A 22,981-nucleotide genomic window follows, 5' to 3' on the forward strand; every position below is an offset into this window, starting at 1 on the left:
GTCTTTTTCTTTCAAAATATATGTATACACACACACACACACGTTATGATGAAAAAAATCTTTTGGGAACTGTATAAAAAGCAAAAAGCAAACACAAAAACTGTACATCATTGTAGAACCCCTTTCACAACCTACTTCACCCCCTTAAATAAATCAGACTGAGTAATGAATGAGGTTTGAAGAAATGCAACTGAACTTAAAATATAAGGTCACTATTTCATCCTAGGTAATCCTTTGGAGGATGAGAAAGTCTCCTGATTTTCCCACAGGGTTATTTCAGATATGCTTTCTGAGCCAAACTATTTTAAAAGCATTCATTCTTCCATGGCTCTGCCAAATGTTAACTTGAGATTCACACGCACTTTTAGAGAGCCTATTAATGATATTAATGATCATGGATCAAAGGCAAACCCCAGAGGTTTATGTAAAAATTTTAGACAATTATTTAGGTGCTTTAAAAACTCATCTTCTGAATGAGGGCAACAATTTCTCAATGTTGGCAAAGTGGTGTGTTTGAATGTGTAGGGTCTAAAGCAGCAGAACAAATATAGAGGGTCCTCAGAAGAAAATGAAACACATCCCTTTGTATGATTAAATTGTATGACACCTTGTCCCCCACCCTTCAAATTTTCAACTCATTTGTTTGAAAGGAGGTATACTTCAGATTTGCAGAGAGCCCTTCTTCTAAGAGATACTAAGAGATCTCTAAGCCAGCCTTGCCTCTCTTAACTGCTGGATTTACATATGCACAAACACATAACACACTAAAAAACAGTTGATAACTATGGCATCAAAAAAGAAACATTATTTGAGAGGGCTTTCAAAATAGCAAAGCCCAGGCATAGGTTCAATTTTGGGGAGTCTGACTGAACTAGAAGCTATCCAGGTGATTCCAACATGTGGCCGACCAATGTACCAATCCATTTTTAAGCAGATGGAAAAATTAACACCTGGGAAATTAACACACAGGAGCGGTATGTTTACATTAGCACTCTAAGAGCTATGGGTGGCACTTGAAATATTAGAAAATTTTATTTGATAGATGAAGAAACTGAGGCCCAGAAGGTTAAGTAATTTGTCCCAAAACATACAGAACTAATTAGCAGTAGCTGGGCGCTACTCAGGAAGCAAAGATCAGGAGGATCACAGTTCAAGGTCAGACCAGGCAAATAGTTTGCGAAACCCTATCTCGGAAAAATCCATCACAAAAAAGGACTGGTGGAGTGGTGCAAGGAATAGACCCTGAGTTCAAACCCCAGTACCACAAAAACAAAACAAAACAAAACAAAACAAAAAACTAATCAGTGGCAAAGTGGCAGCCTGGACCCAGGGTTTGTGGCTTGTAGCACCATACTGTTATGCAGTTCCAGATCTCCATTCCAGGCCCCAAGTCCAGGTAGGACATCTTTTCTTTGGATTAGGCCACATGGTGAACACCAGTAAGAAGAATGGGGTAAGGATTCATCACTTGTAGTTATACTTTGTTTCATGCATAGTTATTTAAATGTATGATTTCAACATGATGTTAAAATGCTTTTGGAAAGTCATGTATAGGACCAGAGGGGAAATTATTTACAAATGACCAGAGAGGTCTGAGATACTGAAATAAAAGGTAATGTAGAGAAAGAGTTGGCCCACAAACACTACATCTACTTACAACATGGAAATGAGTCCATTTGGGGAATGTCAAGTTTCTCTAGAAAGAGGCAAGGTCACCTACTTACCCCCCCACACACACACATCACGAGGTCTATTGTAATTCAAAGTTGGGTAAGGTGGAAACATGTTCACTTTGTAAGGAGCATCCCAAAATCTTACGGGCCAACTTAATTCCAGTGTTTCACACTGGACTTTCTATACCTAAATCTTTAGGGCAATTGTTCAAATGGCTACCTTAACTACTTTAATAAAGTATTCAAAACCCAAGAATTGCTTCTAGGAGGAGAAGGTTTTTTTTTTTGTTGTTGTTGTTTTTATAAATAGTACATAATTTAAAATAACATGTTTGGAAAATAGTTTTTGGATACGTGTTCCGTGGGGCTAAGTCACTTATTTTTGAATAACAAAACTGACACACACTAATTTTTAATGCAATTTCCCCTTCATTCATAAAAAATATATTTTTACTATATAAAGTTTCATCCCCCAGACATGCACAGCTATAAACTATTCAAGTAGTTTAAAATAAAACATGAAAAAATCATGTCAATAGGAGAAAAGAGCTCTCCTAGTGATTATGGCAGTGTTTGGCTTCTAAAACGCAATTAAAGAAAGTTATTCTGGGGATCTGTCAAATTCACACCTGCAGGCACCTGATCAGATGCTTTATTAGGGCCAAATGTATGGTTTTATTGATTTTTTTTCTTAATTAAATGAAGAATCAATTTTTGATAAGAAACAGTAATGGCACTGACAATGTAATATGGTATATGCCAATATTATATTGCAAATGAAACTTATTTGAATATGATTACATTCAAATCCCTTATTGAGTAGTTCTAGATAACTGGAAATATATATTGACATATATTCATTCTCTGTTTTATTAAATATATATGGAAATCAAATTACAGGGAGTTCTACAGATTTCTGAGAATTTAATTATACCCTGAAGTTGCAGTATCAATGATATATATGGTTAGACTTCCGTACTGAGTAATTACCTGAATTAACTTCATTTTACAATGCTTAATTTATTCTGTACTGAGAAAGGCTTTAAACTATTTAAGAGAAACTAGCTTAATTTTTATTTTTTTCTTACTTGTACCAACATGTTTCAGTTCATTACTGTTTCAATACCAAGGAATGAACTAACTTGCCTTGACAAATCAAGCTTGGAAATTTCCTCATAAGAGAAAAGAAGAAATTTAAATGATTTTCATATTCAAGTCGCAGCATGCTGAATGGAGAATTTTGGGCTCTTGGCAAAGCTGTTTGTTACCTCAGAAGAGACCCACTCAACTGCAGTTTTGTGGAAATATTACAGTAGAACCTGCTCAAGGAAACCCAGAATGGCAACACTGAGCCCAGGCCATTATTCTCTTGGGCACAGAGATTTCCTTCTCTTACGTGCCTGGTCTGGCCAAACTCTTCTAAAAATCAAAGGCCACTAACATGCACAACAATTTGTGCTAAAATCCAAACATGATACCAAACAGAAAATAATTTCACTGTGATTCCACTGTTATCCCTAAGATACACCTTGAGATACTTCATTCAGATAAGTTATATTCTTCCTAAATCAAAACATAAAGGGTTTCTGAGGTTTGTTTTTTTTGTGGTGTTGGAGAGCAAACTCAGGGTCTTATACACGTGAAGCACTACTCTACCAGCAGCCCATGAGTCTTGTTCTTTTAACAAATGAAATGCACGTTCCGTACTTCTTTAGTATTAAAATAAGGGAACAAAAAAAGTTGCAACACTCACTTCTTTCTCTGAGCAAAAATGTTTGCTCCTTTGCATTCAACAAATCATATGCATAGCTGGATGGCAGTTAGCTGCTGGTGGCAGAGAAAAAAATATGTTAAGAAAAACTCACGGATTGTTCCTAGACATTTCTTGTGTGTGGACATTAAAAAACAAACAACATGTATTTATTAAAATGTCATTTGAAAGCACAAGAAGTGGCTTAGAATCCAAGACATTAAGAAAATTAGGGAGTTCAAAGTTTTAATGTTCATCAAATCAGACTCCTCCAAGTATCATAGTCACAGAAACTTGAATATGAATTTAGAGTATTAAGTGGTTGAAGAATTTGTTGTTTTTGACTGTGACAATTGACAGGGTCCCACTTGTCAAGTTATTAAGACTGCTAAGAATATCAAAACACATACCATTTCCAACAAAGACTGTTTCATATCTCACCTAATGAGCAACAAAAAAATCCACCAGCATTCATTTCCCCTTTGTACATCCAAAGAATCAAATAACCACTCAAGTAATAAGAGATCCAGGGGTGTTTCACACATGCAGAAGGAAAATGCTTAAAGGCAAAATTCCTTAAACATATGCCATAGTGTGGGAGTCCTGAACCATTTTCTGTTAACCCTGTTAAAATCCATGAGCATAAAGGCTGTGAAAAGGACATCTCTCTACATCCCAAATGTTGTATTTTCATTCTTAGATCACAGTAATCATTATTTTCTCCAACATAACAAACTCTAATGCCAAGATTTTTCTTGCAAAAAAATCATTTATAAGTCCAAGTATCTCTTTAACCATTAAGCCCTGGTTAATTAATTAAAAACCTTGTCTGATGTCTCAAGTTCAAATTGATTCCAGTTCTGGAGTAGCAATAGCCATTGTTAGAGTAGGGCCTTTTTTTTTTTTTTTTTTTTCTACTCTTTTCCACAGAGCTGTCCCTTGGACCATAACTAGGGTTTTTTGTGGCCTCAGTGAAAATTCAATGATACACTGTGGTCTAGTCTTCAGTAAAGAGCTCATCTAGAACACTGGTCTAAGAGAGAGGCCCATGATGGTCATGGAAATAAAGTTCTACCATGTTCTCAGGAGATTTGCATTCCTAGCAGTCCTAAGATGAATTATCTCCACTGGAGACAGCATTGTGTTGGGCTCCCTCCTAGTCTACAGAATCCTTTGATTGGAATCAGGTGGGAGCAGGAAAAAAAAAGCTAAGGGGGATAAAGAAAGGACACCAGTAGACAGGGCTTTTGGAGCGGTAATGAAGTTAGGACTACAGGAAAGGGACAGACACTTGGGCAGAGTTTGGAATACCAAATTAATAGTATTTATATCCATGGCCAGGCTTTGTGACCTTAACTAAACTTCAGGACCCAAAATGGTGCAGTAAAATATGGCTGGTTGCCTTCTGATAAGCTTCACCCTATAATACAAATGAAGAAAATTCTTTTGTATAGGAAGGGCAGAATGAGGTGGGAGAAACCAGCAATTCATCTTAAGCATGAACCTACACTGTGCCTGTTTCCACATTCTTTTATTCTGTTGGACCTTTTCTGGTCATTCTGCTGATAATTGTAACACGTTGGGGAATATACTTGGATCTTTCTTTCTTCCTTTTTTTGTGTACTAGGGCTTGAGCCACTCCACCAAGCCCTTTTTCGTGAAGGGTTTTTTCAAGATAGGGTCTTGAAAACTATTTGCCTAGGGTTGGCTTCAAACCAAGATCCTTCCGATCTCTGCCTCCTGAGTAGCTAGAATTGATTTTTCTTATTACTTAGGGTAGATGCTACTTCAAAAGAATGCCTGAGGGTGAGCAGAAAAAAAGATATATAGGATGGATGGTCTTTGAATGGTTTCTTTTCTATTTGTTTTAGGATGATATTGTGTAAATGCTTCAATTTTTTAAATTGATAATTAAATCCCTCCGAGGAGAGGAGAATCTTTACCTAGTCTCCTAGGTGAAAGACTGAGGTCTTTCATTTACCTCCATGTTGATAATCTGGAAGTAATAATGTTCTTAAGTCTATCAGATGTAACCACATGAAGCCAACCACAAAGTTTGTTCTTTTTATGCTATTTCCTAGTAAGGTATACTAAATACCTTCAGAGAACTGTTTCTTAGAAAAATTGTGATTTTATTCTATTCTTGAAGTGTTCAATGTGAACAACATTCCTGAGATTTCCTATTTTTCCACTGACTTTAAATTTTGCCTGTAGAAAAATTTCCAGGATAAAAAAATTTCATCTTCTACTGGACAAATATGATCCAGATTAAACTTCCAGGGTGATCTCTTGGGCTTTTGTTTTTAATTGGTTTCTTTTTGTCTTTCTTGAGAGCAGGCTATGTAATATTTCAGCATTCCAAATAGGAAATTGGAAACTATAGCCAGTGAGTTCCCCCTGAGTGTTGGTAAACAAAATCTTGGAGGTTGGGGCAGGAACAGGAACATGGCTGAGCAAAAGCAAGCCTCTCCCATATCTTCCCCTAATGCTGGGATGAATTATCCATAAACTTCCGGCAATTATAAGTGTAAGTAACAGCTCCCTAGGTGTTATGGCTGTCATACTGTAAAACCTGGGAACAGAGTGACTCATAAACTGAATCCGGGTGTTTTACAAGTTTGTGGGAGCACCAGGGTGTACATGTCCACAACTGACCCTGGCTAAAGGCTGGAGGCTATGGGAGCCAGACTGGAGGAAATAAACTCTAGGGAGTCTTCAGTTAGCTCAGAAGTTTTCAAACTTGAGCATATTTCAGAATCCTCCAGTTTCTCATTCAGCAAGTCTGTGCTGGGGCCCAATACCTGCATTTCTAATATGTTTCTAGACAGTGATGCTGGTCCTAAAACCACATGTAGAGAAACATTAGTCTGTTTTCACCATCCCCTACTCAGGCTGAGAAGCAAGAGGATCGACTGTAGTTTTAGAACTGAACTGCAGCACTTTGGTACATTATTCCCGATATCTGCACAAAGTGTCAAAGAAGGTGCACATGATTGGTTTTTCCATAAAATCCTTGCACAAATGGTCTCCTTGACAATGTGAATGGCTCTTTATCAATAAAATAATTTCTAAATAGTTACAAAATTTGACAAGAAGGTAGTAATGTTGTTAGAATAAGCATACAGCCTCCTGGAGATGACTGCATGAAAAGTTAAACCCAACACAGATATATGTATTTTTATTTAAAATAATCATTCCAATTATTCCCTTTTAAATCTCAGTAACTATACATGTGGTGCTCTTGTCACAAATTTGGGCACTAAATTCTTAACTACAATTTTGCAATTTCTTTCTTTTTTTGGTTGAACTGTCCTGAATTGTAGATAATCTTTTAGCATTTGTGGCAGAGCTAGTTTGCTGCGCCTGCCCTGGGTTATTTTTCAAAGATGTCTGGAAAGATCTTCCAAAACATGCAGTTCTTCCTTAGACATGTTTTTTTGCCAAATCTTGTTTAAAAAGTAACCCCGGATCTGACAACTCTGAAGTTGGCAAAACACTGACAGCTGTGCTTTTTTCCACCATTATTTCTCCTGGGACTAATCGATCACTTCCAAGAGAAACTCTCTTGTGGTGGTTGGAGTCTTCCTCAGAGCCATAGTTCCTGAGTTTCTGTTGTGTTTTGGCTGTTCGTGGACTTTGCTTTGGACCTGGTGATGCTGACTCATAGCTATAGACAGGGCTCCCACTTAGAAGCTCTGTCTCTAACTGCTCCCCAGGATGAGGTTTTTGCTGGCTGCTAGTATCTTCTGGCTGGATCAGATTAACATTTTCCAGCTTTTGTACAGGAAGCCCCCAGTGGCTCTCTGCTGCCTTTATGTAATCCTCTCCCTGCCCCACAGATTCTGATGGAGGACTGGAAGAGGCCCGACCTTCATCCCTCCTTCATGGTGCCTCTGCAATCATTGAGTCACTATTAGTTCCCATGGTGTCCCTGTCTGTGCTTTTTGTTTCAGTTCTTTTCACACTAAAACAAACAAACCAACAAACAACCACAAAGACTGCATGCTGTGTGAAGCTATAATGGTATGTTTTCCTCCAAATTCCCCTTCCCACATTTCCTACACCTGAAAAACAAGGCATGCATTACCTGTCTTCTCTTTGCCTCCCTAAATCCCCAAATGTATATTGTTTAAATATGGACTGGATTAAGCAATAACCTCATTTTCCAATATACTAGGATGTATTTTGTTTTATGATCATTGGGTTAAGATGGAGTTCACATTTTTTCCTAAAGCAAGTAGATATTCATATAAGGGTCAATATTGCCTATAGTTGATATATTATTTTTTCCTAGAAGTAGATGCTCAGATATATCCAAATTCAGATTGAGTATGTGTGTGTGCATGCACATGTACAAAAATACGCACCACATATAATTTCTATTTGTGAGTAAAGAATAAAATCTGCAATTTCTTGCTGATGCTCTCATGATATTACTCAGATATAACCACTATTTAGTGGATGCCAGGCTTGTTCATCAACCATATGGGAGCAATACTCAATTAAAAGCACTTGACATGTCTTAGAAAAAATTTCAGATAGCCAGCATGAGAGGAAACAAAGTACGAACATGGCAGCCAATATGTCTGTCACACTGATATGTCTGTCAGTCCATCCATCCATATCTATCTATCTAGCAATCTGCCTACCTACTTACACCCCTTTTCTACAGGACACACAATAGACAAGATAAACTTAGCTCTAATTTTAAAATAAAGTTTGAGGGGCAGGACAGAAACTACAAAGGGAAAATTTAGAGATTAAAGACCTTCACTGTGGCAAGAAGTTGGTGTCAAGAAATTTCAGCCATCAAACTCAAAACATTGAAGCTGAAATACATATTTTGGCTAAGCATTAACATGGAAACATATATATTCATGTTCTTCCTGTTGCTATCAGGAGCACAAGGATTAACATAATTATACTGAAGTTGGAACAAGCATCTTAGAAAAGGAACGTAGTTTTTTAGATCTGTCTGTAGTAACCTGAAAGTTGTATGAAACACACCACCACCGGGTGCTTTTCATCTTCAAAGAACTTATAATTAATTACTCCTTGCAACATACCTGTGAAGCAAGGACACTATTCCCACTGCTCAGAAAGCAAGAGAAATAGTCAGGAAGGCAGAAAGGGCAAGTATGTGACTAAGGGCAAGATCACTGCCAGAGGGTTTTTGTGATTAGGTTCCATGTAATCTTCTTTAATTCTAGACTTCAGATGATTGATCCATCCATCAATCCATCCATCCAGGCAGTCAGAAATTGAGAAAAAGGAAACACAATGGACCTACATTTCATTCAGAGCATTTCTCTTAAGTTTTGCACTGGGAGAAAGTTGACTCTTTGCATACTCAGGAAAATAATCAGACACTCCGTAGAGAGCTCCTTCTGTCTACTCCAAAAGATAACAAAATTCAATCAGAAATTTATTAGCTGAACATGAGAGAAAACAGTTACATTCTGAAAACTCAGATGACCAGCTTTATTTCTGTAAAGATAAATGAAGCTGCTTACTGTTATATGCTGTTTTAACTTTCTTCTAGGACTTTCTGGTAAATCACAACTTCTTTGAAACATGTAGTCCATACACTTCACATATTAATATGTACCACAAACATTTAGGACTGTAATGCAAAAGTTGCTGATTCTAAGCCATTGGGAACTCTGGACCACAATATCTGCTATCTCCACAGCCTGAACTGTGACAAAAGTCCAGAATCACTGAGCCAGGCAACATATTTATGAGAAGAGATTTTTGGCACAGTGATTAGTACCCTGGTTATTGTAAGAATTCCCCACTTTTTCTCTATTTACAAAAACCAGAAATATAGCCTTTGTAACCATCAAGACTAAATCAAGTTAAACCTTTTAGTATGGGCATCTTGAGAATGGAGTTTGTCATTCTTGGATACTAAAAAGTTTGGAAGTTTCTTCTTTTTCTTGTACTAGCCACTACCATAATTTTATAAAATTCATACATTACTGACCCATATACTTTTTTACATGCTCATGGAAGCTTCCTAAGGATGAAATTAATTATAAAATATAAAATTCTCCCAACCTTTGTCACCATTGACTCATGTCATGCTTTTGGAATCTTTTCCTTTTGGCTAGCAAGTTGATAATCCAAACAAAGAGTTGATTTTTCTTGTTTTCTGAGACACTAAATATTCTTCCACATCAAATTCCAATAAAATGTTACCACCACAAGGAACAGTAAGTTATCATAAGGTCCTTGCCTTACTTAATTTATTTATTACATGGCAATGAACAGTGAGAACTTCAGACAACCTGGTGGACACCAGCCATTATTATTATGCCTGGTATTCTTCCAGATGAATGTGATGGGCTTTACTCAGTAACTGCCCACACCATTGAGTTATGGAGCTTTTAGTTCTCTAACACTACCTATGGCTTCAGACTCAGGCCAATATCACTCAAAGTCATATCTGGTTATAATCCAAGTGAGTTTTAACAGTTAGTGAATGGAGTATTATTGGCTTTATTGGATTATACTGCATTTTGATGTGTTATTCTTCTGGTTTTGTATTTCTAAAATTTACTGGTAGACCAAAAGCTTAATCAGAGAGAGAGAGACTGTGAGAGATTGGGAACGATGGAGATTTATGTGTGAAACACTTCTAAACATGCCCTATAAGTACAGTAGATTTTCCTCTTACAACCACACCCTGTAAGTGCTGTATTTTCAGAGCTGAACAATTAACATAAAGAGCATGAGTCAGGCTTTGAACAACTCTGTGGGAACCAGAAAGCCTTTTGCTATTAGGAATGATGTAAATTCCCCAAGGCTGGAAGAAGTCCACAATGGAAGGCAGACAGGGTCATAAATAACAACAATAGATTCTGCATACACTACATAAAGCATGATGCCGTGATAGTGACACTCTCTTCAAATCTCAGATTGGATTCAATCATTGCTTTATTTATTTTTAAAATTCATTTTACACAGCAGATGTATTCTTTTGGGAACTTCAAAAACAGAGCAATCCACTAATCACAAATTCCTGACAACAATGTAGGAAAGTGTCTTTAGAAAAAAAAGGACAACAGAAAAGGTGACAGAGTGACATAAAGAAATGTCCAGTTTGAAAGTGCAAAACCTGTGACTTGGCTATAAAAAAGGGAAATATAAAAGGAAAAGAAAAAAATGGAAGACAAAGGCAAGGCAGGGGCTCTTGCTTACAAATTAAAACCACATTTGGCAATTTGTTGAACAAGAACATACTTACATTTGTATTAAGACTGGGTGGACAGGAAAAAAAATATTAGCCTCCTTCTTCAGACCTTGAACTGTCAGGTCTCATTAGAAATCTCTTATTTTTACAATTCTAGGGTCAGTTCACTCCCCTTTGTCACTAAATCACAGCCTCTGGTCTCCTGCCCTCCAGGTATTCCTAAGGAAACACCTATCACCTGGGAATACATTTCTCAAAGGGATACATCTTGATTATTAATACTTTTCACTTCTGGCATAAAAATGTGGCTTACCCAGAGGCAAAACTCCAAGGTGCAAATCTATGGTGTGTGTTGGGAAGGTTGCAAGTGCCTCCAGGCTCACATGAATCTACATTTTAGATTCTGTGAGACCAATGAGTCCTTCATCTTCTACAATGAATATGGACCAATCCAACATATTCAAGGAGGCTACACTTGGCCATCCAAAGTTCAGAGTAAGCACTTGGGTACTTAAGAAGCGGATTAACCAGAACTGATTCTTCACAACTTGAAAGCTAGCTCTTAGTCTAGGCCAAGAAAGAAAATTCTGCAAATACCATTCCTTGATATACTCCATATCTGGCCACCTGCCAAACCCCCACCCTCTTCCTCATTTTAATTTTTGGTAAAACTTTCTATCTGTAAAGAGTACCAAAACAGAAGTAGGGCAAGGCCACTGCCCCAGAAATCTAATGCAGGGAGATTCCCTGACTCAGCACTTGAGCAGCCCAGGCAGGTCCCAGGGCAAAGGGCAAATCCTTTTTTTTTTTCAATCTCTGTGGACCAGTGAATGCACCCCAAGGCTGAATCCATTCCAAGCATATATACCCTAGTACAGATCTAAGGGGAGGGCTGAGCTGAGCCAGTGTGATGATAAAAGACAGAACCCTCACACTGTCTGGTCTGACCACTTTTAAATCCTTGGACAGAAAGGATGACAGAGAGAGTTCCCACCAAAATAAGCTGGGCAATTAAAACATGCTTCCTGAGGGAGATTTTTTAAAATATAGATTCCTAAGACCCATCCCTCAAAGTTCTGATTCACAGCAGCTGGTGTGGGGCTAGGAGATCTATATTTAGGTTCCCAGGTGACTCAAACATTGCTGATATACATACAATACTCAACAAGGGAGAGCAACAGAGAAACAAAATGTAATCTGGTATAATGAGACAGCATTTTGCAAAGTATGGTTGGGATACCCCAGGCATCAAAATCACTTGGGGAGCTGTTAAGCAGTGTTTTGGATTCCACCCAGAATATACTGCATTTGTATCTCTAGGGGGTGGGGTCAGTGATTGTGATACACAGAAGTTAATGAATTTCCACTCTAAAGGCACATGGAATTGGTAACTGAGCAGAATGGCAGAATGATCCAATCAGGAAACAGTGAACTCTATACAAAACACAGCATGGGTCCCTTGGGGAAAAGGATGTGGACCAACAGAAAAAGACCTCTTGTTTCTCAATGGGAGAAACAAGAAACAAACATATAATGTGTCAGGCAGTGATTATGCTTTGAGGAAAAATAAATATCTAAAAGGCCACTAGGTATTATTTTGGATATAGGGGTCAGAGAAGGCTATGTAGGCAGCAAAGTGAGCTTCACATAGAGACCTGAGTGAAAGACAAATTCCATGAGCTTATGAGGAACAGCACTTAGGCCCTGAGGACAGAGCATGCCTGGAAGGGTGGAGAGACTGAAAAGTAAACCAGGGCAAGGGGTCAGAGAGCAAGTAAGGTATGCTTGTATACTGGTGGTGGAAAGGATAAATCTTATAGGCATTTTTTAAGGGTAGTGTATTTTATTAAAATAAGGAAGATGATAATACCCATGGAAAGTTCTGAGAAGAGTTATCTTGGGTGTCACAGAGGGACAAGGATGGAGATAGGAAGACACACCAATGATCCACTCAGAAATAATGGTTCTTGCAGGGGGTGAGTGGTGGAGAGAAGGAGAATATGATTTAAAACGAGACTCAACAGAATGTGCTAATAGATTGGATATGGGGGTAGGGAAGAAAAGTCAAAAGATGAAAAAAGAGAAAAAAATCAAAGATGAAAAAAGAAAAGTCTGCAGTTTAAATCTAGCTGCATAAAGGAAGTTGCCCTTTGCCATTATAGGAAATACTGGGGAGGGTCAGGCTTAGAGAAGGAGAACCAAGAAATCAGTTGTAGGTGTTACTGTGGTTTGACTAGGGCCCTTCCAAAATTCTTAATAGCATTAAGAGGTACAGCCTTTAGGATGTGATTAAACCATGAAGTCTCTGCACTCATAACTGGAATCAGGTGCCCTTTTAAAAGAGCTTGATGGAAGGAGTTTGTCCAGCTTGCCCTCTTCCTTCCACCATATGAGGTCACCGCATTCCTCCTCTCCTCCGGAAGATACAGCAATAAGGTGCCATCTTGGAAGCAGAGATCATACCTCTGTCAGACAATGAACCTGCCGGTGCCTTGCTCTTGAACTTCTCGGTCTCTAGAAAAGTGAGAAATAAATTTCTGTCCTTTATAAATTACTCAATTTCAGGTATTATTATGGCAGCACAAATGGACTTAGACAGAAATGTAAACTTTAATAGTCCTCCTGGATATCTAAGTAGAAATGCTGAGTAGACAATACAGGTACAGGTTCCTGGAAGAGGGAGTCTGAGTTGCAGACATAAAGCTTGGAAGCACTCAAAGATTGTACTTAAAGCCATCAATGGGTCAAAATGTGTTCTATTGGGGAATGAGTTTGGATTAAAAAAAAAGAAGTTGAGAAGATAAAGAAGATTCAAGAAAGGCGACTATGAGGGAACCACTGATGAATAAAGAGAAAAAAAATAATCAAGGTAACATAATATCCCTAGGGGTAAGAGAAGAATAAAAGTGAGAAATGAAATGTCAGTGAAAGTGAAAATTGTGTGGAATACTGACCAGTTATGAGTGAAAACCAATTACTAAAAGGAAGGTAGCCCTGACATTAGCTGTTCTGGGTGAAGTGTGGGAACCAAGCCTACCTGAGATAGGGTTCGGAGAGACATGGAGACATAATGGAGACCAGAACTCTCCAGTAGAAATATAATGTGAGGTGCACAAGTAACTTGAAATGTGCTAGACCTCCATTAAAAAAGTAAACTGGTGAAATTAAATTTCAATATATATTATTTAACAAAATATAGAAATCATAACATGTAATCAATATAAAATACTGAGATGTTTTATACACTAAATCTGTGAAAGCTTGTACTTATTTTATACTTACAGTACATCATTTCTGATTTACCACATTTCAAATGCTCAGTAGGCAAATGTGGCCATTGGCTACCACACTGGTCACACAGGTCTAGGCATTATTTTGGAAGATTTCTGCAGTAAGGTGGAATAGAGAAATACAGCTTAGTGAGAAAGGTATTATTTCTACCACCACAGCCCAGGAAGGTTGGTGAGGACCTAATTTAATCTGGGCAAACAACACAAGATGGCAAAGCCAATGACTATCTGACAAACATGGCCTGTTAGGAAAGTTCTCTAGCCAGCTCTCTAGCATCTGCCTACAGGCCCAGGGACATTAATAGTAGTTGAGGTTAGGATGGGGGGAGGGAAGGGAGACCCTTAAGGCCATGGTATCTGGCCACTAATTACTCCAAGAGCTCTGTGGATATACCAGTCAATCCCACCTCACTGTGACCACATGGGCTACCATATGGTCCTCCTAATATGCTCATAGCCATGGATAAAAACCTGTTTCAGGAACTATCCCACCAAACTATTGTTTTCAGGGTTGTAAAATATCATATAAAGGCAATAAAGAAAAAAAGGCTCTTTGGTGCTGTGAGATTTTTCAATATAGTACTTAATGCAGGAATGTGGTACTCTTTATCTTTTGAGGGTTGCATCTGTTTTCTTGTGGTTATATACAGGGATTTTTTTTTTTTTTTTTGGTCTTTTTTGGTGCTGGGATTGAACTTAGGACCTCGTGCATGCTAGGCAAGCACTCAACCATTAAGCTACATACCAGCCCTTTGTGGTTATGTATAGGCATTCCTTCTGATTCTGTTTTATACACCCACAAATAAAAATTACGCTTTTAAAAGTTTTAAAAGCAGCAGAATATATTCTCAGGGCACACTCAAAATGCTACTCTTTCTCAGTTCCTCATGATCACCTCTGCTGAGAGTGGTCTGCCCAGAGTTGACCAAATCAGGATGATGCAGAGTGCAAAAGTGAGGGAGGGTGGAGTCCAAAGTGTCACACTCATTGTTGGCTTGTGCCAGGGCCAGTTTCTCAACCCCTTGATGGCTGGTTTCTCATCTATGTTTCATTACTGTTTGAAAAATCTAAATGCAGTGAGGTATGTGAAGCACACTTTGGCACGAGACAAATTTTCTTGACATTATTGCAAAACAAAATCCAATGTCTTCATAAACCACATGGAGTTTGTAAAAAGGAAAGGATGTCTTACATTCCTAAAGAACTTATGTGATTCTTAAAGCCCATTTCACGATACTTACCTGGGCCTCAAAGAGGTCAGGGAAGATATTGTCACTATTTGACAGATGAGAAGAATGAGACACACAAAGCGTAAGAAGTGTCTAAGGCCACACTTAACTAGGAGGAGAATGGGATCCAGGAGGCCTTCCCTGTGCAGTACTCTCTCCTCTCTGCCCACTAGCCATTCTCTAATGGTCAGAGTTGGAGGTTGTAGAAAGAAGATAGAACTCTTGAATCAGAAATCCTTCACTCCAATTACCTCTTGGTTACTATCTGGCTAAGAGATTTGGAAAACTGATTATCTGGGTTTCAGATCTCTGGGTATCAATTTCCTCATTTATTAAAAAAAGGGCTGAAAAATAGTATCTCTGCAAAATATATTCATTTCCTAGAAACAATATTCAAGATTTTATTCTGAGGGATCATGTCTCCTACCCTCATCTGATGTCCATCCATTTTAGCAGACCTTGTCTCTACAGATGACTCCAAAAATAGGTCCGGGACAGTCCAGGCCAATTGGAGTATTGAGTTTTCTAGTTCAAAGAAGTTCACGGGGCACAGTTGTCCTGACAGAGGTCTGCTCTGTTTTTTCTTGGAAGGTAAAGACCTACAGCTGCCAGGACCAACCACTACATATAGGCTGAGAATAAAGCCAACACAGCAGAAGGCAGAGCCAAGAATGGTGATTCTTTGTGCCTCTGATCAAGCTCTACCTGAAGTCTAGACTTCTCAGGGACAGGAGCCAAAAACCTTCCTTTTTTTTTTTCTTTTTTGGCTAAGCCATTTTGACTTGGCCTTCCTGTCCCTCGAAAATGAAAAAGGTTCAAGACTGATACAATCTCTTCTAACGTTTGTTGCACTGAATAAGTTATTACATGTGACAACCCTCTGCACCCTGAAAACAATAAAAACTTTTTGCATACAATAAAAGCAAAGGACAATATATTATATCAGTTTATTCTGGGAGCACATAATATTGAAGTATAAAACCGGAACCGTCTTGAGTTCTTTATGACTTAATTATGATAAGGCAAAAAGAAGTTAGTCTTTTAAGTGCAAGGCCTAATGGTTTTCAGGTGTATCAGGGTCCTGAAATGTGAGATATTATGAAAGGCCAAGTTAGTTACAGAGAAACAGTCCAACAAAGCACTAATACGGGAGTGACTACAATCTTAGACTACAATGCAATGAGGCTACTCAGAGACAAATGTCTTGAAAATGAGGGTGCAGTCTCCTTCCAAAATTTCACTTCTAATTATTTCTTAAATTATTTGATAATAAGGAAGTGAAAAGGGCAAAACAGGTGGACTAGACTCTTAATAGACAATCAAAGGGTAGACTCAAAGGAACTGAAGCAAAAAGGTGGTAAAATGGAAAAGTAGTACCTTAATGAAGTCCACTGGATTAAGATTGTTTCTTTAAAGACAGTGATGGTGGTTGTGACACGTGTTTTGGAGATGCCATAGGCAAAGCATACAGTTTAGGGACTAAAACCTGGTAAATGGGTCTGTATGAGATGCCTATTAGGCAGGGACAACATTCCCCATTTCAGAGGGGAGGAAACTGATGCTCAATGAGGCCAAGTCATTTGCCCAGTACGCATAGTGAGGGATGAGTCTTTTTTTCTACACTACTCTGCCCTAAGTCATTCTTGCAAGTACTTCACTTCTCTGCTACCCATGAAAAGACGGGCTTGTAAGGGGAAGTAAGGTTAGGCTGCTGATGATCTTGACACACAAGTTATTCTTGAAACCTTTAAGTTTTTTTCTTCTGAACTGATGAGTAGGATACTGTGGTATGTAGATCTAGGAAAGTACCAATAAGTAGCTGCAACAAATGTTACTCTAAAAATGAAATCAGTGAAAAAAGACTCCAGGAAGTAGTTTTGTAGGAAGTACATACTTCAGAGGGATTTTTCCAATTTGCATTCACCTACTCTCAAGAAGCTAAAAATAAATCCTGATCAAGTTTATCTCTCACTGTTGAGTCCTGATGCCAGACAAGTGTCATGACAAAAATCATGGACATTTTGAAGAATATGTAGATTTGGACCAGCACTGTTAACATTGGACGATGGAGATGAACACAATCATTGACCAGAGCTGAATGAAAGCTATTTAATTTTGACTAGAAAAACATAATAATACACATCTTTTAATTTCAATCATGAATCATAGGTTAACCCTTACTTTAAAAGTAGAAGGGGAGCTGGGTGCTGGTGGCTCATGCCTGTAATCCTAGCTACTTAGGAGGTGGAAATCAGGAGGATCGCGGTTCGATGCCAGCCAGGGCAAAGAGTTCGCGAGACCCTATCTCGAAAAACCCTTCACAAAAAGGGCTGGCAGAGTGGCTCAAGGTGAAGGCCCTGAATTCAAGCTTCAGTACTGCAAAAAAAAAAAAAAAAAAAAGTAGAAGGGAAGTATCTGTGAGAAATATAGTGTAACTTAACGGGAAGGGGCCTATCTTTGGGGTTACCTATGGCTGACAAATGCCAGCACCTACAGCAAGGTAGCCAGCTCTTCATTTAGAATGCTGATCTCTCTTCCAACATGGCCCTGGAGAGGATGGAGAGGACAGAGGCGGGTATGATGTAATCTAAGCATACAGCTGGCCAGAAGGGGGCCGACAAGAGCCCTGGACACTGTTGGGAAAGAGGCATGGGTCCAGAGGGAAGACATCACTGATGATTGTCGCATTTCAAAATTCTGCTCAGACCTGGCCCTCTGCCCAGGGATGTGAATGGAATAGCTCTTGCTATTTTCCTTGAATATAGACAAGTTGGGCTCTCTCTTTCCAAAATTCACATCTCATGATAGTAACAGCTTTTGAGGCCTAGTCTGGGAACCTTGTCCCCATCATAACATCGTTTCCTTGGGAAAATGAGTAGCGAATTCTAAACTGTCTGTTTACTAATGAGTTTTCCAAACATAATCCACTTACATATTGAACTCTATCTGTGCTATCAATGTGGGTGTTCTTCTGAGGAGTATGCACTTCCTTTAGAAAATCAGGCTTGAGATGTCTGCTCCCTCCCAACTCCTATCACCTTAGAGAAATGACTGGGTCTTTCCTCCAAAGTCTTATCTCAACATGAGTCTACTGGCAGCTACTGGAAATGAACAGTGTTCAGCTGGGTGGTCTCTACCCTTCCTCTTCTACCTCTAGATATTGGTCAGCAGAGCTTCCACCACTGACATACTAGCTACATGAGGGTCTTATCGCTTAACTTTTTAGTATTTCAGTTTTTATGGCTGCAAAATGAAGTTGAGGTAGCAAATGGAAACAAAAAAAAATGAGGGTGCTGAGCTTACTGGGCAAATAATACATGCAAATGACCATTATCAGGTATTTTTCTTATTTTAAGTAGGGAAGAAAAGACATATAGCAATCTGTGAATCTGGCATTAATGCCATGTAAGTGAACTCTTTGCTAGGGAAGAAGGAAATGATGACAATTAGTACTCACATGAGCTTCAGAGTTTATAAGCCATTTTAATATTTATTATTTCACTTGATCTTGAGGAAGACTTGGAAAGGCTTGCAGATACCACTTTTACCCTGCCTAACAAGTCAGGGACCAATGCTCTGAAGCAAAATGATATGTCTGAAGTTCTTCAATTAGGGGAGGGTCAGTGGTCAAAGCCAGGTCTTTACATTTTAACTCTGGTATCATTTCCTCACCATGTTTTTCCTAATAAAATTTAGGATATAATTGGTCATCAAGGAGTTATTATAGGTCTCTGCACATAGAAAGGTACATTATGAGAAAAAAGCAGAGGATTAAAGGACTCAAATATGTCCTAGTATAACTTATCCCAGCTAATCTACTTATCTTATACCCTCTAGAGGGTTTGATCCCTGTACAGGTCATGAGCTTTTACCACCCTGAATGTGCCTGATCTCATCTAATTCAGCAAAGGGCAGATCCCCTTGTGGGGATACAGCATGAAACATCTCATTCACAATAGTGTTGGCAAAACATATGGGAGAATTTATTGTTAGGAAAAACAAAACCTCAAGTTACTGTAACAAATATGCAAAGGACATTTAATCTTAAAAAAAAATGATCTCACCTGAGAAATTTTTCTTATTTTCTTTGTCATGGTCTAGAAAAACTAACCAATAAAAAACACCTTTATCTCCTCCACCAACATTTTCATTAGGATAATCCACCTGCTAGTGCATATAAAAGGCAGGTGAGGATGGTGTTACAACAATCCCCTTTTCTGTCCAAGGAAAACTGCCCATCCATACGCCCTGCTGAGGGTGTCACTCTAATCTGTTCTTTGACTATCTGTTGACCATGTTCTGACTTTGAGCCTTGACTACAGCTGCCTGGAGAGCAGCCAGCCTAGGTAGGTTGTATGCATGATGAGAATTCTTTAACATGAAACAATGGTCTGACTTAAGAGATGTGTTCAATTTAGTGCTTAAATGTTGTCTCCTGTCAGGACCTCCTATTACTCCTTCTACTTGGATGATGATAAAGTGAAGACCTGGCCTTGCATAGCCTTGATTGCCATTTTCATAGCTCAGATGAAGGATAAAGAAGAGAACCTAAATACATTAGTGGCATTGGTGAAGCCTTCCTGCTAAGGTGCAAAAGGAGATCCTGCTTCCTAGAGATGCTGCTTTATCATAAGTATCATAAAACTGAGGGTTACTGTTATAAGCAGACAGAACCCGACTGTCCTTTAAACCTAAAGACCACAAATGGAATGATGTTGTCAACACACAGAATAAAAAGGACCTCACATCTCAAGCTAAAATAAATACTAAAAAATACCAGAGGAAAATGTAACTAAATATCTAATTTTTGAAAAATGTAACACCAAGGTAATCTAAAGCTTTTATCATTATGATCAACATAAATCTGAGGACAAAGAATTTAATGATATAGCAATGACTTATGATTGAAAGATAAATGACAGACTAAGAGCTACCTTCCTTACTATACAAGATTTTATATAGTGTGAAATACAAAAACATCATTAAAAAAATGGACACACACTATAATTCATAAACAAATAGGGACTTAGTTAAAATAAATACACATTGATCTCAGTTATTAGGTATAAAATATGAAGAGATACAGATTAGGTTAGTAACAGAAGTTATCTTTGGGCTAGAAGTAGTGGGTAGTTTTTATTTTCTTTGTGAATATTTGGATTTAAGTTTTTTTGCACAATGAACGCGTACAATTTTGGCAATCAGTTATTAAGTAAGAACCAAGTTCAGAATACTGTGGAAAATCTGAAATATGGAAACAGCTTTTCCCCTCAAACTCAAAGAACTTCTACTGTTGCAGGATCTCTACTTACTAGCTTCCACTGCCACTATTATTGTTTAGGAAATACAAGCAGAAATGGCGTATCATGACAAACCTGAAAAGAAAAGTCATCAAGTACTTATGTAGAATTCTTTTCTTTAATGACCCTATTTATACTTATGTAAGAGTTCTCTTACAAAAGTTTAAAAAAATTATGTCATTAGGGTACAGAAGCTAGTACACAGTCACACTGTTAAATAGCTGATTTCTTCTGTTCTAAAAACATAAGGCTTAAAATGTTTCCATATAAGTTCTAATTACCTTTCCTAAAGTAATATAACTCTATCCCAAGTTTTTTACTGCAATTTAAAAATGTATCAGTAAAGCTTTCTTTTGTGCAAAATCATTTTATAGCTATTATTTAGCTACATTTTCATTTGCTTCCTCTGAAAGAAATTCTATGTGAGAAAGGATTTTTGAGATAATGTGATACCCTCCCTCTGACTGGGGGCTAAGGCCCACAGAGGTTGGATTACTCACAGCTGCGGAATACAACAGCCAAACTAAAAATAACCCAGCCTGTAGTAGCTTATTACTTGAGACTAATTTTCACTATAAACTTATATTCATATACTAGGAGATACATTAGTGCAAGATAGTAGTCTGACTTAAGAGAAATGTTTGATTTAGTGCTTATAAACTGTCTCTTGTCAAGGCCTCCTAACAATCCTGCTTAGAAGATGCTACAGTGAGGATCTGGGCCTGCAGAGCCTTGGTAGCCATTTTCATAGCTTGGCCACAGGTCAGATAAAGCACAGGCAGACTACCCAGATGTCTTCATGCATATATCCACTTTCAGGAAGCACTAACACTACATGTCATTTGTTTTTTTAAGTGGTAGGAATGGGGTTTGAACTCAGGGCTTCATGCTTGCTAGGCAGGCGCTCTACCATTTAAGACACACGTTTTCGCTTTACTTATTTTTTTTTTATAGGGTCTTGCATTTTTGCTCAGGGCCAGCCTTGGATCATGTTGTATAAGCAACATGCCACCATGCCTAGTTTATTTGTTGAGATAGAGCCTTGTAAACTTTTTGCCTGGGCTGGCTTTGACCCATGATCTTCCTGATCTCTGCCTCCTAAATAGCTGGGATTTTAGGCATGAGTCACTGCACCTGGTCCTCCATGTCATTTTTTTTTTTTTTTTTTTTTTTTGTGGAGGGGCTGGTAGTATGGGAGTTTGAACTCATGGCCTTGTGCTTGTTAGGCAGGTACTCTACCACTTGAGCCATGCCCCCAGCCCTTAACGTGTCATTTTTAAATTATCAAAAGGATCACAGACTCTGACAACATAAGTTCAAAAAATAAGAAAGTTAAGTCAAGAATTTTGGATTTTCTTTCTGAATGGTAGAAAGGATCCAGTGGAACCATTAAGGATACAGGTGCAGAATGGAAACACTGTTAGGAAAAGTGGAAATTCTATTTGAACTACAATTTTCCCTGTGGCCTCACAGGGAAACCTTTCAGTAGCATCAATCACTATAAGCTCCTTGAGGGCAAAAGCATTTTCTTATTTTTGTTTCTCAAGTGTCTAGGAGAGCTCCTAGCATGGAGCCAGCACTCAGCAAATTACATTACATGTGATGGTCAGAGCAGATGGGAAAGGTAGTCTCCAGAGACTAAAAGGAGTGGCTGTAACCAAGATACAATGAAACAGTAGTTTATATTGACCCTGAAATATCCTAGATACATACAGAATTCTATGGTTATTTATATAACTTCAATAAAGTAGAAATTAATAATTTAAAACTTTCTAGAACCTCCAGGGCTTTACATCTGAAAAAGAAAACAGTCTCTACATACAGACATGAGCTTGTACGAAAAGAAAATATTATTGAGATGGACCATAACTGAGTGCAATAAAAATTTACTTTATGGTCTTCATAATTCTAAGGAAAAAAAAAAGGTGGTGGAGAACTAGAGGTAAAACTCTCAAAAACATTCCCCAGCTCTGTATCTAGCAATAGGTCAAAAACTGAGGCTACAAGTTTTGAGATTTCTTATGAGAAACTCTAGTAAGAAAAATAGAGTGACTCATTTCATAATAATGTCCTTTCTTCCCAAAGTACACATCACAGTTCCCACATCCCTAGCACATGGGCACTCTATGCAGAACTATTGCAACATGAAGGATCTCCCTGCACCACTGTCCCTGAGAGGTCAGAGAAAGCCAACAGCAGACCAACAGACTTCCCCAATGTGGTGAGGGAAGGGGACAGTGGCTGGGCTCACTCTGTCCTGCAAAGGGATTTCTCCTTTTCTCCTTTGTGCTGCTTGATCTGTGACAGTGATTCTTTTGTGCAGCCACCTTTAAGAACTGGGGAGCTAAGTGCAGCTGGCTTCCTTGTCTGCAGGCTGAAAGGATCCCTTGGCAGAGCAGTTTTGAATAGAAGCTAGCTCCCAGATTTTCTAACAAATTGTCACTTAGACATTGATGATCCAAACAGGGGGCAGGGCGATGAAGGAAAAGGAATCTGTCCCTCAGGGCTACAGCACAGGAAGGCGCTCAGGCTGCTGCTGCTGCT

General features: G+C 38.4%; 1 protein-coding gene across 1 annotated transcript in view; it reads right to left on the minus strand.

Annotated features, from left to right (window-relative positions):
• Positions 1-5,706: 5,706 nt before the first annotated feature.
• The window catches only part of Slx4ip (SLX4 interacting protein), a 230,927-nt gene continuing 213,652 nt past the window's right edge, over positions 5,707-22,981 (minus strand). The window contains 4 exon segments of the mRNA XM_074074342.1: positions 5,707-6,806; positions 6,809-6,854; positions 6,856-7,387; positions 8,714-8,814. Coding sequence (XP_073930443.1) covers positions 6,691-6,806; positions 6,809-6,854; positions 6,856-7,387; positions 8,714-8,814 — 795 coding nt within the window. The 3' untranslated portion in view covers positions 5,707-6,690.

Source organism: Castor canadensis, chromosome 5 (genome assembly GCF_047511655.1).
Source record: "Castor canadensis chromosome 5, mCasCan1.hap1v2, whole genome shotgun sequence".
Lineage (NCBI taxonomy): Eukaryota > Metazoa > Chordata > Mammalia > Rodentia > Castoridae > Castor > Castor canadensis.